Source organism: Ursus arctos, unplaced genomic scaffold, assembly GCF_023065955.2.
Source record: "Ursus arctos isolate Adak ecotype North America unplaced genomic scaffold, UrsArc2.0 scaffold_27, whole genome shotgun sequence".
Taxonomy (NCBI): domain Eukaryota; kingdom Metazoa; phylum Chordata; class Mammalia; order Carnivora; family Ursidae; genus Ursus; species Ursus arctos.
The window spans coordinates 36,366,639-36,383,485 of NW_026622952.1; the positions used below are offsets into that span (position 1 = coordinate 36,366,639).

A 16,847-nucleotide genomic window follows, 5' to 3' on the forward strand; every position below is an offset into this window, starting at 1 on the left:
CTCTTCATTAATTTCTTTTAGACATGAAGAACAACCAAGGCCTTTTGTGTTACATACATGCTTGAGGAACTCATATGATGAAGTGAGATTCCTACAAATGTGTTCTCGGGTTCTGGTGTTTTGTCTCCTTCCTTCAAAGGATGTCCAGTCTCTCAGCTTACGTATAATGCTTGCAGAAATACTCACAACAAAAGGTAGACTTTTATAAATAATTCGTATTACTAATGTGATGATTATGCAGACAAATATGCTACATACTAATGTGATAACACTTTATATACACCTATGCAGACCTTGTATATTGTGGGACATATGGGAGCTAAGATATTTTCAGATTTTCAAACTTGAAGTGTCACTAGAAAATGGCATTATTTGGCCATCCATGATAAACAAGTTCTTTATGTAACATGTTGCCATATGCATACCTAGTCCATTCTGTTGTTTATTTTGACACAGGAAAATTAGTCCTTAATGTTCTTCACAGGGAAGCATCCATTTGGGATAGCTTTTGAGTTATCCAGGTCAATAATCTATACATCAATGAAAGAATATCTGTACGCAAACTCTAGTGTGAATTTACTTAAAATACTTTAAAATAGAAGATTCATTGATAATGCCTATATGTAATTTTGTGAACTTGGAATAAAAAAGGAACTGTACCACAATATAACGTAATTACTAAAGAAAGTATAATGAGGAAGATGCTTGGCCAGAATAAGAAAAATGGAAGAAAATATGACCTAAGGGAAATTTCTCTTACCTCAAAATCTCAAGTAACATTTCATTGGATATGCATTGATCGTCGCCTTTATTATCTGTGGTCATTAGCGGATACCAAACACAGAGAAAAGGGAATTTTTTCTTTTTTTTTTTGGCTTTATGATCCTGAGATCAACAGTGAGCTGAGATCAAGAGTTGGTTATCTAACCAACTGAGCCACCCAGGTGCCCCAGAAAAGGGAACTTTTTTTTTTTAAGGATTATTTATTTATTTTAGAGAAAGAGTGTGTGTGAGCATGTGTGTGTGGTGGGGGTGAGGGGCAGAGGGAGAGGGAGAGAATCCTCAAGCTGACCTGACGCTGGGCTTGATCCCGGGACCCTGAGATCATGACCTGAGCTGAAATCAAGGGTCTGACACTTAACTGACTGAGCCCCCCTCCAGTCACCCCGAAAAGGGAACTTTTTTTTTTTTTAAGATTTTATTTACTTGACACAGAGAGAGACAGCCAGTGAGAGAGGGAACACAAGCAGGGGGAGTGGGAGAGGAAGAAGCAGGCTCCTAGTGGAGAAGCCTGATGTGGGGCTCGATCCCAGAACGCTGGGATCATGCCCTGAGCCGAAGGCAGACGCTTAGCGACTGAGCCACCCAGGTGCCCCTGAAAAGGGAACTTTTTAACCTAAAGTTAGTAGGATGAGTTTATAGTCATATCATTGACTTTTTTTTTTTTAAGATTTTTTATTTATTTATTTTTGTGAGAGAGAGAGCATGAGCACGAGCAGGGGGCAGGGTGCAGGGTGAGAGGGAGAAGCAGACTCCCTGCTGACAAGAGAGCCTGATGCGGGGCTTGATCCTAGGCTCCTGAGCCGAAGGCAGGCGCTTAAGGGACTGAGCCACTCAGGTGCCCCTCACTGACTTTTTAACAGCTTCTTCCCTGAGGTCTGCTTTCACCAGTTGGGAGAATGTTCACTTTCATCTTTTGGCGGACAAAACACATTGAGCCTTATAAAAAAAATAATAAAAGGAAAAAAATCAATGTACTTAATTTTGATATCTTTGTTAGGAACTTGGGTTGCAAATGACTTTCTTTCATTATTCCTTTAAACTTAACTCATTTGTTAAAACAACCACTTGATTGTAGCCATAGTTGGTAGCATACCCAGAAGGAGCTGTGTGTACACGCACACACATTTTTGAATACTTGAGTTGTTTGTATTTTCCCCATTTGGGTAGTTTAAAAACATTTCCCAAATGTGGTTTCAGTTCTGTAAAAGAAAAACAATTCCTTTGAAGGACAATACCTTTTTCAGTGGTGCTTTCTTCTTCTTCCCACAGTCTTGAAGCCAGTAGTGGAGTTACTTAGTAATCCAGATTACATTAACCAGATGCTACTTGCCCAGTTGGAGCGCAGAGAACAGATGAATGAACATCACAAGAGAGCCTACACCTATGCTCCTTCTTATGAAGAGTTCATCAAGCTTATTAACAGCAACTCTGATGTTGAGTTCTTGAAGCAACTAAGGTATTTGATCTTTAATTATAGCATGACAGTAGCTACTAACTATCATTCTCTGCCTGGTTAGGTACCCAAAAAATGTGGTTGTCAGGGAGGCAGAAATAAAGGAAGTTCATAAATCTTACTATTCAGTGACAACTACATTTATCCAACTTCTCCTTTAGCAGAGGAATTAGTTTTTCCCCCCAGAGTATCCTGTTTTTCAAGTATTTAGGTTATAATAGCTTGAAAGCTGTTTAGTTGTAGGAGTAACTACTCAGCTGCTCAGATATTTACTTAGAAAAGCATGGGAAGGAGATGATGTGTTTTTAAAATTACATAATAGAACATTGCATTGATTTTCATTTTTCTTAGAAAATGCAGGCCCAGGTTTGGGAATCGTGGGTTCTTGACTAATTATTTTGAGAAAACTCATTTGAAATATACCCCAGGAGTCTCTTTGATAGGGGAGTTGAATCTTCCTTATTGTACTTGAGATATCTTAGGGGTGTTTCTGTTTTTGAATATTTATTCTTTATTCCTATAGTATATGCATAAACAGTATGATTATACAATAACAAATAGTTTGTGGATTTTCTAGGCGCTGTTTCTGTAGTTCCTCTTCTGTGTTAGTGTCCCCAAACAATAGTACATGGGGAAGAAAGGCAACTCTAGTATGTCCGTTTTACTTCTGATAAGTAATTTTGGTAAATCACAGATGGAAAATTAAATATTGGCTGAAAGGTCTTTGAACTCTTCGAGGATTTTAGATTTGCCACATTTGCCTCTGAACTAGGGTCAACGCTAAGGTGAGTTGTGCTGCTTAGTTTTCTGTTCTGGATAATACACTATTATAAGAGGTATACGTTGTAGAGGGTACCATGTTCTTGTAGACCATGTCATGTATTAATCTAGGTCCTGCAAATGTATAATGATGGCTTCAGTTGTATAATTGTGTTTACAGATAATTTAATTCTTAGGGGATGTAATCTCTGTAGATTTATTTATGCTTCTCTTTCCATGTATAATCTTGAATAAGCTATGTGGTACTCATTTATTAGAGATTTATAATCATTTGTGTCTGAATCTAGAAATTCCTTTTTGTTCATTGTGACCCTTGATCTGATAGAGAACCCAAAAGCCAATATCCCAGATTTGTTGTCTGGGGTTTACAGGTTATACCCACAAGGTCATCCTTATCATGACTTCCTTTGAAATTTAAAAGGAGTTTAAAGTGTCATTCTATAGAAAGTGAAAGAGCTCACAATGACAGGACATCCTTGTTGCCTCCTCTTCCCCTTAAAACTGGCAACACACACACACACACACACACCCCAAGTGCTGGTTCTAGAGATGCTATTCAGACGTACACTTCAGTATCGCTCTGCCTGGGTACTATTATACCTGCTGTTACCGGATGTACTGCATGTGGTATGACCAAGGTAACACTCTGTGGAATTACAATTTTCTCTTAAGACGTTGTTTGTGAACAGATGGTACCGCATGTTGATAAACTGTGGAGGCATTGCATTCCTAAGTACTTTTCCCCTGTTAAGCAGTCTTGCACAATACAGTCAGAAGTGGATCATTGGGTAACTTCAAGGAGGTTTAAGATAACAATCTAGGATCAATAGTGGCAGGTTCTTAACTGAATCAGTATTTATTCTACTTCCAGACTTATGAATGAGTGTTCTGTTTTGTGTATCAAAGATCCCAGCTCTGCACACATGTTGACATAGATAGTGGTATAACCAGAAAGTACCAAAAGACTTTTTTGAAATCAGGAGTCATTATTTTGGGCGATCAACCATTGGTACCCTAGCACAGTTCTGTAGGATGAGATGAAGGGATCTTGATCGGAATTGATGGTTTATCTTTTTCAAAATGTACTGGTCAGAGGCTCAGGGCCTTTTGAAATGCTATAGGTATTTTAATGTTGGCAGTTGGTCATCTAGTAGGTAAAGCAGTAAGTCAGTAAGAATTGGCTTTTAGAAAACAAAAGCCTCAGGATGATTGGACAACCTGCTTTTGTCACAGTAGGGGCATTTTGGATTGCCTTCACGTGAGTGGCCAAAGATGACACTAGGAATCCTGATTTGACATTTTCCCCTTTAAAACATGATGAAACAAAAATGGTATGCATGCTTAAATCTTTCTGTAAGTTCACTTCCTCTTGATATCATAAATAGGGCAACACTGAAGTCTAACACACTGGGTGTCCTGAAAGGCAGGCCCTCTGTTGAGCACAGAGAGGCTTAAGGGGCAGTAGAAATGCTGAACTAAAGAGCGTTCCCCCCCCCCCTAAACATTGAGATGTGGCTCACACCCCATTAAATTCACCATTTTGAAGTGTATGATTCAGTGGTTTTTTAGTATATTCAGGCTGTGCAACCATTACCTCTAATTCCAGGATATTTTTGTCATTTTAAAAAGAAGCCCTGTGCCCATTAGCAGTCAATCCCCATTCTTTCTCCACCCTAGCCCTTGGCAACCACAATCTCCGTTCTGTCTCTGTGGATTTGCCTGTTACGGACATTTCATATGAGTGGAATCATGTAACATGTGGCCTTTTGTGCTTGGCTTCTTATATTCAGCATAATTCAAGGGTCATCCATGTTGTGGTATGTAATTAATACTCTATTTCTTTTTTTGGCTGAGTAGTATTCCATTGTATGAATACACTGCATTTTGTTTATTGTTTTGTCAGTTGATGGATAATTTGGTTGTTTGCATTTTAAAGAATGCCTTTTGAGTTTTTGTTGAATATCTTCAGTAGTATTATCAAAAGATTCCTAATCTCTTCCTACCACCCATCTGATATATATTCCTATTTCGTATATTCCTGGTCTCTTCTGTGTCCTGCACTTTACTGTTGGCTTTTGTTTCCAGCAAAGTTCATAGAGTCCATGGGGAGGACATTCAGAGGTACTTTGGTGATTAGACTATCAAACTCTTAAAGTGCCCATTCCATTAGAAAACAGAAAGAATACATTTTCAGATTTAATTAAGTTGATATGATGACTGAGTGCAACTGAAATGACCTATTTTTCTGACCTCTGTCTCTTTACAAACTTTCAGTTCCTCATGTAAATCTTGGGAAATATGTTGATGACTTCCTTTGGAAGGGCTGCAAATTTCTCTTATAACACGGAGTCATATATGTTAGTCAACATCAGCTGTGGGATCGTGGTAATCCTGAAGAATATATAGTCTCCTTAACAGCTTGGCAAAGAACCTTGGGATAAAATACTGCGAAGGGCATTTTTCTGAATGATGGATATGCACATCCAGAGTTACTTTCTGAATACTCTTGTAAATACTGCATTATCCTGGGGCACCTTCCCCCGATCTATGACTATGGGACAATTCCTTGACCTTTGCTGTAGATAAACTTTCAGGCAGTTCTGTCTGATATAGTACTGGTGTGTCTTTTGTCCAGGGAGCAGTGTCCCTGTTCTTTGTATCTTAGGGTACTCTGAGGGCTAGCCTTTACTCTCTGCTTCTTGCACAGATTGAACTAGAAAGGCTACCAGGAACCACTCTGCAGAGGTAAAGGTTGATCTTTTAGCTCAAAAAAGGTGATGCTGCAAAAATTATCTGGCTACTGGGCTAATTATTGTTTATCTGATAGAGGAATTGCTCTCTATTGAAGGGTCAGGTCTACGTACTGTTATTGACAGGCAAAATTGCTTTTTATCAGACTCCTGTCTAAAGAGCCAGCATCGATGAAGCTTATCAGCTGCCTTGCACTAATGGAGTGGCTTTCTTCCATCATGGTCTGAACTATTTTGTTTTTCTTGTACAATTAGAGTACTCTGTCTGACTTTATAAGCATTTTAGGTCACTATCTTCAAATTGCTCTCAGTAAGATTTTAAGATATGCTGCCTAAGGCAGGGAATGTGTCTTAGTTTGACTAAGCAGTTGACAAAACCATCCACTTTTATTTCATACATATTTGGGAGATAGATGATGTTTATTTTCTAAAGGAATTAAAGTCATTAAGCTCTGCTGGGTTGGAATGCATTAAAAACAAACAACCAAATGAAAAAAACTTTGAAGGTCGTATTTGTAGCTCTGTGATAGTTTGTTTTTTTCTGAGTCAACATGAGCTGCTTTGACAGTAGGATTATAGAACTAGAAATGGTTCCTTTGAGTACACTAAACCGGTTTTTGGCCTTGGCTATATATTAGAATCACCCAGACTTTTAAAAAATGACAGCTGGTATCTCACTGTCCTTTGCAGCTACTTCCTTTTTCTTCTTTGCTGGCATCCAAGATGTTGAAGTGAGGATGTGGTGGACTGGTATAACATTTTGAATTTTCCAGCGTCTTCTAGTGGAAGCAGTGATCCACTCTGCTAACGAGACAGGAGCCAGAAATCTGAATGTCCTGTTGATGCAAGATATTAAAGGACAACTGAACAGATTCCCACTGCCCGTCTGGGTGGTGGGTTGACAACTGCAGTCAAGGAAGGCAAACCGGAGGTCAGAGCAAAGGGGCATCCGTTAGTGAGACTCGGCAATTACAGCCGTACTAGAGAAAGTGCTGTGTGTTCCTTTATTTTGAAGATAAAGAAGGAGTCGGAGTAAACATTAAACAAAGGGAAAATGAAAGGTTCTTGTCTTACAGAACCCCCTAGGAGGGAGCAGGCAGATCATGGCCCAGGAATACCTCCTGTTGCCTGCGTCGTGTCATTTCTCAGCGTGTTTGCACAAAGTGCTTTCTGAAAGCGATTTGCTCCTCCTTGAGAAATACACTTGCCTAGGCTTCTCCCCCAGGGATTCTTATCTAACTGGCCCGGGGTGGAACTGGGCATCAGTGGTTTTTAAACGCCCTCCAGGTGATTATAACATGCAACTAGAATTGAGAATCTCTTTTAAATGGAGTAGTCTTCCACTTGTTACCAAACTCCAGTCTCGGCTAGATGTTCTATAATCATTATATTCTAAGTCTTTGAAAACTGTTTATCACTGTTGGAGAGAGATAGTAACTATTGAGAAGAATATTGATTAATCCAGACACCTCATTCTTCTAGCATGTTTATTGTAATGAATGAAGGGGGTTTATCACTGGTGATCCTGAGAGATGCATGTAACCCGAGGTTTCCCAGCCTTGGTGAAAATGCCTTTTTGGCCCATATAGTTCTTTGTTGTGGGGGTGGTTCTATTTATTGTAGAATATTAGCATCACTGGCCTCACCCACTGGATGCCAGTACCACCCCCGTAGTTGTGACAACCAAAAACATTCCCCAGATATTGCCAGATGTCCTCTGGAGGACATCATTGTCCCTGATTAAAAACTATTACTTGAATTCCATGAAAAGATTGGAGATGCTTACATTAGGATTAGATTGAGATGGAGAGGATAGACAACCCACAGAATAATGATTACTTACCAAAGCATACAGGGTTTTTTCTTTCTTCTATGAAAGAAGTCAAGAACAGGCAGTCTAAGACTGGTAGGAGGGCTTTGCCCACCACAGGGACCCAGGCTCCTTCCAGCTCACTGCTCTGCCATCCTAGGAATATTGCAGAGTCCTCGTGGTTCAGGGTGTAGTCTAGAATGCTGTTCATCATATCCTAATTCCAGGAAGCAGAATGAAGGCAAGGAAAGATGGTGGCAAAGGTTATGCATTGACTCTCTTCTAAAGAACTACCTGGAAGCTACTTCATGACATTTCTGCTTATATTTTTTCCGTCAGGTATAATTATTCTGGGAAGCCTTAGGTTCAGTGAAAACTGGAGGATTCTATTACTAAGGAGAAAAGAAACCTAGATACAGAATGGGCACATAGCCATTTTTGCCACAGTACTACGTGTTGTGTAGTTACAGCAAGGCAGGATGGCGGTACTTCCCACAGAAACATTGGGCAAATACTATTTTCCTGGACTGGACATTTGCCAGAGTTAAAGAGATGCCAAGAAAATGCCCAAGAAGGGGAAACTTCTTTGTTTTTAAGCTACCATTTGTTGAATATCCAATATGCATTAAGTACAGTGAAGTGTCAGGTTCTTACCATCTGATCATTATAACAACTATGTGAATTAAGTATTACTACTCTCATTGTAGTCGAAGAGGGTAAAGTGACTTGCCCTGGATCACTTAGCTAGTAAGGAACAGCTGGGATTTGAACTCAGGTCTGTCTGACTTGAAATCCCACATGTAAAGGTGGGTAACCGGGTAGCCAGGTGGGCAGAAAAGAACATGACACACGGCCCCAACCTTGTGGGATTTCCTGCAAGTGTGGCGACCAGTCTCTACTGTCTAGGAGCCTTTGCAGGCACTAATCCTTGCATGGATAACGGTACTGCCTGAAGTCCCATCATTTGTTAGTGAAACAGGGATAGGCTGCCGGAGAAACAAGCCGTAATAAAGAAAATCGGGGCAGCCTGTCACTGCTATAATTTCATTTGCTTCCAGTCCAGTCTTTATTAGATTTTTTCAGTTCTGGATTTGTTTATTTCTGACCCCTTACTTAAAGAGTGACATGGAGAATCTAAAAATAGAGAGGAAATGCTAATAATGAATAAAAGGTTTAAAATTAAAAAGATTAAGTATTATTTCGCTTGGAGAAATGAAGGAAACCTTTTATCGAGTGTGTACTGAGATTGGTGTGTTTTCTGTTTTACTAGGATAAAGCAAGAGGGAATGACCATAATGAATAAGTTAATTTACGAGGTCATAAGGAATAGTGGAATGGGTTACTGAGGGAGTTTTCTAAATAGTTTTTCTTCAGATATTAAGGGGTTGGATTTCATCTCTGAATTAGTTTAGGTGCATTTGCATGTGAAGATTAATATACTAAAAATATTAAAATACCTAAAATTGCATGCTTCTGTGTAGGAGAATTTAAATTATGTGAATGTTTGGTGCTTTTAACAGTGATTCTGAAGATGTATTGTGAATCATGAGCAGTAAAATTGGATTATATTATAGAGGAACATGGAAGAAGAAATCAAGCGTAGCTTCAGACAAACTGCTACACCATGTCAGAAATCAGTAAGCACATATAAACTGTGAAGGAAAGGTTAGCGTGGGTGGGCAAGGAGATGAGAAATCATGAAGTATAAAACAAAGAGAAGCCTGGCAAATTTTTATGAGAAGAATAAATGAATATAAATTCAGTTTAAAAAAACTCATTAAAATGCAAGGCTGCTTATGGAAAACGTTCAAAAAGATCTTTCAGTTTTATAAAAAGTAAAAGTACATTGACTTCAGCATTTAATTTCTTCTGTTGGTGTCTGAGAAATAGCAGAGGGCACAGAGGTGGAAGTTAAACATATCGGAGAAAACAAAGTGTCTTCATTTAGGAGGAAAGGTAAGTATTGGAGGCAATGGAAAATTTGATCTAAGAAGGGGAAATTTGGGGATAAAGAAGTTTATGATCTCTCTGAAATTAAAGAATTCATGATGCGCTTATAATTGGAGTGACACTGGCTATGTGGGTAAGGTGTATCTGCTTCGCGAATGACCGTGAGGACCGTGAGTCCGTTTGCGGGAAGCACTCAGCCCAGGGTCTGCAGATCCCTAATTGTTAGCTACCGCTGTCGTTGTCGTTACCATCGTCAGACCGAGGACTGCAAATACGTGTCATTCCATCGTGAACACTGATCAGTTGCTTGTGGCCCACTAGGGCGCAGCATTTTATTTGGGGGTTTGTGGAGGCCTCTCTCCAGTCTGAATTCTGAACCACAAGAGGGCTAAGGAATAAGGCAAATGAAGGCCAAAAATTTTGCTCTTATTACTGATAGATGATGGAGAATGTAGTTTATATATGCAAGCGGTGACTCTCTAAAACTGAGTCTCAGAATCAGACATTCTTTCCTACCTGGCTTTGTCCCTGATCCTCCCTCCCTCCCATCTTTCTGGCAGATGCAGAGTCCACGTCCTTGGAGGCAGAGAACACGTGCTCTGAAGAGGAGAACTGAGGGCTGTGCTTCACATGCCCGGTTCTTCCTCCTCTGTGGTCAGGTTAAAGACCTGTTCCTTCTCTAGGGCCTAGAGGAGAGGATGGGAGAGAGCTGGAGAGAGGCCAGGGATGGAGCCCTTTATACTTAGAACGAAACATCAAGAGGCGGTGGTGGGGTGGATGGGTAGTGCTCTTTTCTTTAAAGCAAACAGGCAGAATTACGGTGCTGGGTCTCTACTCAACAGAGAAGAATTTTACGCTTCACGAGGTTCACTGAAGGAATGATAGTGAAGAGCGTAGAAGTGTGCTGGTAATTTTTAAAAACTGGCTTTTTCGGGGAGGGGTAAGAAACCCTGACTTGTGGCATTTGCTGGCTTCTGTGGTGTTAATACTAAGCTGCAGGATGACCTCTCTGAATGGGAAGTTGGGAAGAGAGTTGCTCAGCACACCCTGGACATAGTGTCTCCACCGTGCTGATACAGTAGACGCCGACACCCGTGAACATAGATAATAGCAACATAAAATTATTAGGAAATGACGGGTTTTAAGTACTTTCACCTTTTAAAAAGTACAGTTTAATCGCAAGTTTGTATCACTTTAATAATGATAGGTTTTAATTCCTGAGGAGTTAACAGCCAGCTCTCATGAGCCGACACAAGCCTTGTGAGCTGGCTCCAGCACAGTACTGCGTAGTGGCCACACATGCTCTGTCTTTTGAAGACCCTGCGCTAGACAGAAATGCAATTCTCCTAGAGGCAGGTGAGGGTCAGTAACACAAAAAGTCATCCTACAGCAAGCAGTCCAGCATCTAAAGTAGTCTCTACCAACAGACAGGGGCTCGAGTCGGATAGGCCTGGATTTTGCAGGCTCAGCTTGCCCTTGGCTCCCTTCCCTACGGGTGGTGTGGCCTTGGTGAGTCATGTACACTCTGAGCCTAGTTTTAACTGTGACATGGAGAAAGTAGTTCCTATTTCATGAGGCTGTTGTTATAATTAAATGAGATAATGCATCAGCACACTTCTGGAGACAGACATGCTAGGTTCCCAGTGAAGAGCTAACAATATAACCGTGAGCAGGAGAAAGCAACAGAACTCTCAGATCCTGACCCGAATAGGGTTAATGGATTACATGAGGCAACACAATCTCTTATGTCAGAAACACTTCAAAGTGTAGAAGAAAGTCATTACGACATTTTCAGTACAGAACATAAAACTAGGCAACTAAAGATGATATTCAGTAAACATTCTGAATGAACATGCTTCAGGCAAGAATTGAGAATGGAATATAACAGCAGTGGTGCTATACATTGGTCTATAAATAAATACTTTATGGTGATATTAATAGCTAATATAAAAATATGAGGAATAGTAGTAGAAATGAGGTGCAGGTAGCAGAGAGAAAAACTTTGGCCTCCTTGAGGTTAACTGAAGGACACCAGCTAGCCAGTGGTGACATAGCTTTGCTTGCTTTTGTGACATGTAATTTCCATAGACTTCTGGGAACCAGAAAATGAATATATGGTAACACGTTATTTTAGGAAAATTTAAAGATATAAACCAGATGAAGAAAATAGAAGCCACATTGCAAACACATGACAATACTTGATATCTTCCAGGTTATTTTCTGTATATATAGCATGAATTGTGTATGTGTGTTTATGTAAGTTCGGGATACCTCAGGCTGCTCTGGTCCCGAACTTTTTTTTTTTTTAATTTTTTATTATGTTATGTTAGTCACCATACAGTACATCCTTAGTTTTTGATGTAGTGTTTCATGATTCATTGTTTGCTTATAACACCCAGTGCACCATGCAATCCTCTCCTTAATACCCATCACCGGGCTAACCCAGTCCCCTACCCCCCTCCCCTCTGAAGCCCTCAGTTTGTTTCCCAGAGTCCATAGTCTCTCATGCTTCATTCCCCCTTCTGTTTACCCCCTCCTTCATTCTTCCCTTCCTTCTACCGATCTCCCTGCTATTTCTTATGTTCCATAAATGAATGAAACCATATGATAATTGTCTTTCTCTGCTTGACTTATTTCGCTTAACATAATCTCCTCCAGTTTCGTCCATGTTGCTGTAAATGTTGGGTAATCGTTCTTTCTGATGGCTGAGTAATATTCCATTGTATATATTGGCCCCAAACTTTCTAACTGGCGTGACTCAAATATAGTGTATAGGTGTGTGGAGATAAAGGTTTCCTCAGCCCTCCAGGTGGTTGTGTAGGGCCTGGGATGGCCGATGACCTTGGCATTCTGTTCACATATTATCATTTGCCATGTGTGCCACAAATGGAAAAAGCTCAGGAAGCATGCCTTAGTCTTTCTGTGGAATCAGCTGCCTTCTATACACTAGAAAAGTGGAAAACCAGTTTAAAATCCCCATTAGAGGAGAGAGCCTCTGACTACTCAGTCATGACTGGAAATACTTCCCCAGTTTGTGCTACAGCTCCCTGGCACTTCCTGCTTAGTACCATTAAACACACTCCGTGAGAAGATAGCCCTGAACCTTGTTGTTCTCCTCAGACATAAAAACTAAAATAAGAGTTTCCTTGGTTCATAATATTGGCAAAGATTAAAAATTTGACACCCAGGGTTGGCACGGATGTAGGAAAACAGACGACCTCATGTCCTGCTGGGAAGAGTACGAATTCTTGCCTTTCTGTAGCACCGTTTTATAATATGGAAAGCAGGTCACAAAATGTGCCTTCTTTCTGATACAATTATTATTCATAAGAATTTATTTTAAGGAAATAATCATGAACATGGGAAAAGATTTTTCCAAGACTGTTTCTTGCAATTTTATTTAAAATAGAGAGAAAAGCTCAAAATAATGGAATACCTAACAATTAGGGCTTAGTGAAAAAAAAAAAAAGTCGCCAGTCTGCACAACAGAGTGCCATTTAACAGTGCTGTTGCATCAGAGTATTTAATAATATTGGAAGATGGTATACATTGAAAAGGCTCTAAGGCCTTTTATAGCATAAATCCAGTCTCATAAAACAAACGAAAAATTTGTTTGAAGAGAAGCCTGTAAATGCTCACCAAATGTTAATTGTGATTGACTTTGAATGTTGTGCTTTGTATATTTTCCCATTTTCTTCAGTGAATATATGTTACTTTAGAGAAAGTAAAAATGGGTTCAGCCAGAGAAAATAAAACCTGCCCAGCCATTTATCAGGTTGGAATAAGAGATACTAAAGCCAGCTACAAAGTTAACAGGAAACAGTATTTTTTTTTTCCAGTATACATAGCAGCTATAAAATGTCATTCTTTGAATGAGTGCTGCTTTCTTATTCACTGAGAAACTTTGCTCTCTAAAATCTTAGATTTTGCCACTTGAAATTATTTTGGTAAAGGTGACACATCCTCTTCTTGCCTAGAGGGTTTCAGTCACTTTGACACAGAGAAGGACTCTTGTTTATGAGTCGATGTAGAGCTACAGATAAGGGGTTTTCTGGACTAACCATTCCATGTTTATTATAACTTTGTAGTTTCCGGGAAAGTGAGACCCTGGGTCTATGCGTAATGATGATTTACATAGCTCTGCTTTGAACCTGTCAACATACTGCTTCATTTAAATTTCATCTACACTCCACACTTCCCCAGAATCCCATAGAAGCTATCTTTTTTTTGGTTTGGGGAGACACACCATGTTTCTTCATGCTTATTGAAATGAGTCAATAAACCCGATTTTGTTGGACTTCAGTGACCTTCGTGGCCTTAAATTGATTAGGCTGAGACACTTATAATCAGGAGAAAAGTAAGGCTACTTTAAAATTTTTTACGTATATTTTACAAACATGCACACATATCATCTCCTTAAATACTGCATAGCTAAAGGATCAACCAACAGTGGTGTTAAGGGATAAAAATAATAGTTAATATTTATTAAACTCTCACTGTGGTTTGGGAACTATTCCAAATATTTTAAAGGTGTCATCTCATTTAATCTTCATGGCAATCCTATGAGGAAAAATACGGTTACTCTTCTTTCTACAGATGAGGACACTTGAGTTTTAGAAAGCTTAAATAATTTTTTCAGGGTGACAAAGTAAGTATTGGAAGCAGGATTTGAACACAGGCCACCTGGTGTCCGAGCTTGCCTGCTTAACTACTCTGCTAGACTTAGCTGGGAAACCGCTTTAGCGTAGCCTGCTGAAGTCACTGTGGCTGTATTTCTTTTCAGATGTTGTAACTGAAGTCCCTTTAAGTGAAAACATCATTCCTAGCCTAGCACAAAATAGCCTGTAGCAACTTTGAAAACATTATTTTTAAGTTTTAAATTTTTAGAAAACATGTTTATGTATATGGTATTCTAATCTGTTATTGCTAATTTTATTTATTTAATTTTATTTATTTTTAAGAGAGACTGTGTGTGTGAGAGAGAGGGAGGGAGTGTGGGAGGGGCAGAGGGAGAGGGAGAGAGAAAATCTCAAGCAGACTCTGCACTGAGCATGGAGCCGGACACGGTGCTCGATCTCATGACTCTGAGATCATGACCTGAGCCAAAATCAAGAGTTGGGAAGCTTAGCCACCAGGCACCCCTGTAATTGCTGATTTTAGTATAAAACCTATTTTAAACCATTTACCATATTGTACACCTGAGACTAGGATTTATTCAACTTTTGACTCTCCTAAGACATACCAGAATGTGCACATCCAAGACAGCTCTAAAATAGTAATTAAAAAAAAATGTGTAAGGTGTATGTAGTGAAATAAGATTAATATTTGGGTGTGTGTGTGTAAATAACTTAGAAGTCAATTCTAATAGAATTCCAAAGTTGTTTTGGACAATTGACAGTAAAAGGCAATGAATGTATATATTTCTAAGGTGATTGTTTTTAAGACTAATTTTATAGCATTTCAGGTGAGTTTGAGATGATGAGAAGACTTCAAAAATACAAACCTGCTCTGAGTCTTTATCAATGTAGCCGAGTGTTCAAAACTGAAGAGAGGTGAGGTGATAACTCTGGCAAGAGATGGCTGTCTTCGTGTGACCTTTTTCTTGGCTCTGGGATCAGAGATACTGGAGGTATCTCTTCCATAGCTGGAAAAGAGCCAAATTCTTATTAGTGGCTTCCTCTTAATATTGGAGTTTACATTATCATTTTGGAAAAACACATATTATACCTGTGCACTTTGGATCAAGAGAATGTTCACAAATATCGGTCCTCAGATTCTTGAACCAGACTCAGCACCAGCAAGGCCGTGTGCTCCTCTGGATGAAGAAAGCCGAGTGAGAGCTGACTAGCCCTGAAGAGCTGGCTCCCACAGGACTAGGAAGCCTGTGCCATCAAGGTGGTACGAGGAGGCCTCCAGCATTTGCATGTACAGTTGACCGTTGAAAAACATAGGGCTGGGATGCTAATCCCTCATGCAGTCAAAAGTCTGCATATAACTTTTAACTCCCCTAACACTTAACTACTACTAGCCTACTGTTGACTGGCAGCTTTACCCATAGCACATACAGTCAATCAGCACCTGTTTTATATGTGATATGTATTATGTGCTGTATTCTTACAATAAGCTAGAGAAAAGAAAATGTTAAGAAAATCATAAGGGGGGGTGCCTGGGTGGCGCAGTCATTAAGCGTCTGCCTTCAGCTCAGGGCGTGATCCCGGCGTTCCGGGATCGAGTCCCACGTCGGGCTCCTCCGCTGGGAGCCTGCTTCTTCCTCTCCCACCCCCCTGCTGTGTTCCCTCTCTCGCTGGCTGTCTCTCTGTCACATAAATAAATAAAATCTTTAAAAAAAATCATAAGGGAAAGAAAATACATTTATAGGACTGTACTGTATCAAAAAAATCTGCATATAATTGGACCCACACAATTCAAACCCATGTTGTTCAGGGGTCAACTATATGTTTTGAGCTTTTGTTGAGAATGAAAGTCATTTCCCACATCGTCTTTTGGTATCAAGTGAAGGTGAATTTTACACATTCAATAATCATCTTCAAATGCCTGTTATGTGCAAAGCACTGTGAGGAGGGTTTGGTATATATAAAGTTGAATTGGTTGTGGGTCCTTGGATTTATTCACCTGCTGTCGGGGTGTTTGTAGTCCAGATAGGAGCCCCATGTGGGTATAAATTGCTAAATAGGAAGCAAGATATTAAGATCAGGAGTGGAGTGCAAATTGCTAGAGAAGTGGGTAGGAGCAAATACTTTGTCTTGTAGAAGAGGGGAATCAGAGAACCCTGAGAGAGGAATCCTATAAACTGAGTGTTTAGGAACAAATAGGATTTCAGCAGATAAAGGGGAGAGGTTGTATGCACGAGGGAGAAGAAAGAGAGAGCAAAGGCTGGGGGTCAGGAAAGAGCTGAGTGTGTGTTGGGGTATTGCATGCAGTTTGGTTTGGCAGGAAAACGGTATCCAAGAGGGATAGAAGGCAGTGAGGCTGCAAAGATGCTCTGGCATTGGCCATGCTTGTATCTTGCAAAGGCCTGAGACAAGACAAACATTAACTCCTATTGAATTTTAGGGTAGCAGGAAAGTGGTCAAGAGCATGAACTTTAGAATCAGGCAGCCCTAGGTTATCATTTTGGCTGTAGTACTTAAAAGCAATGAGACTTCTTATAGATTTCTTAATCCGCCTGAACACCTTCTTCCTCTGTAATGTGGGGATAATTACAACACCTGTTATGAGAATTAAATGAGAGAAAGTATCTAGACAGGTAGCTGGTACTGAATGAGAGGAATCTGTGTAAGTGTTAGCTGGTATTTCATAA

General features: G+C 39.9%; 1 protein-coding gene across 2 annotated transcripts in view; it reads left to right on the forward strand.

Annotated features, from left to right (window-relative positions):
- Positions 1-16,847, forward strand: part of SNX25 (sorting nexin 25) — a 130,709-nt gene that overhangs the window by 50,168 nt on the left and 63,694 nt on the right. For both annotated transcript variants that reach the window (XM_026508607.4, XM_057303561.1), the window contains exons 4-5: positions 22-194; positions 2,053-2,239. In XM_026508607.4, the coding sequence (XP_026364392.1) occupies positions 22-194; positions 2,053-2,239 (360 nt within the window). The remainder of the gene's footprint in view (positions 1-21; positions 195-2,052; positions 2,240-16,847) is intronic.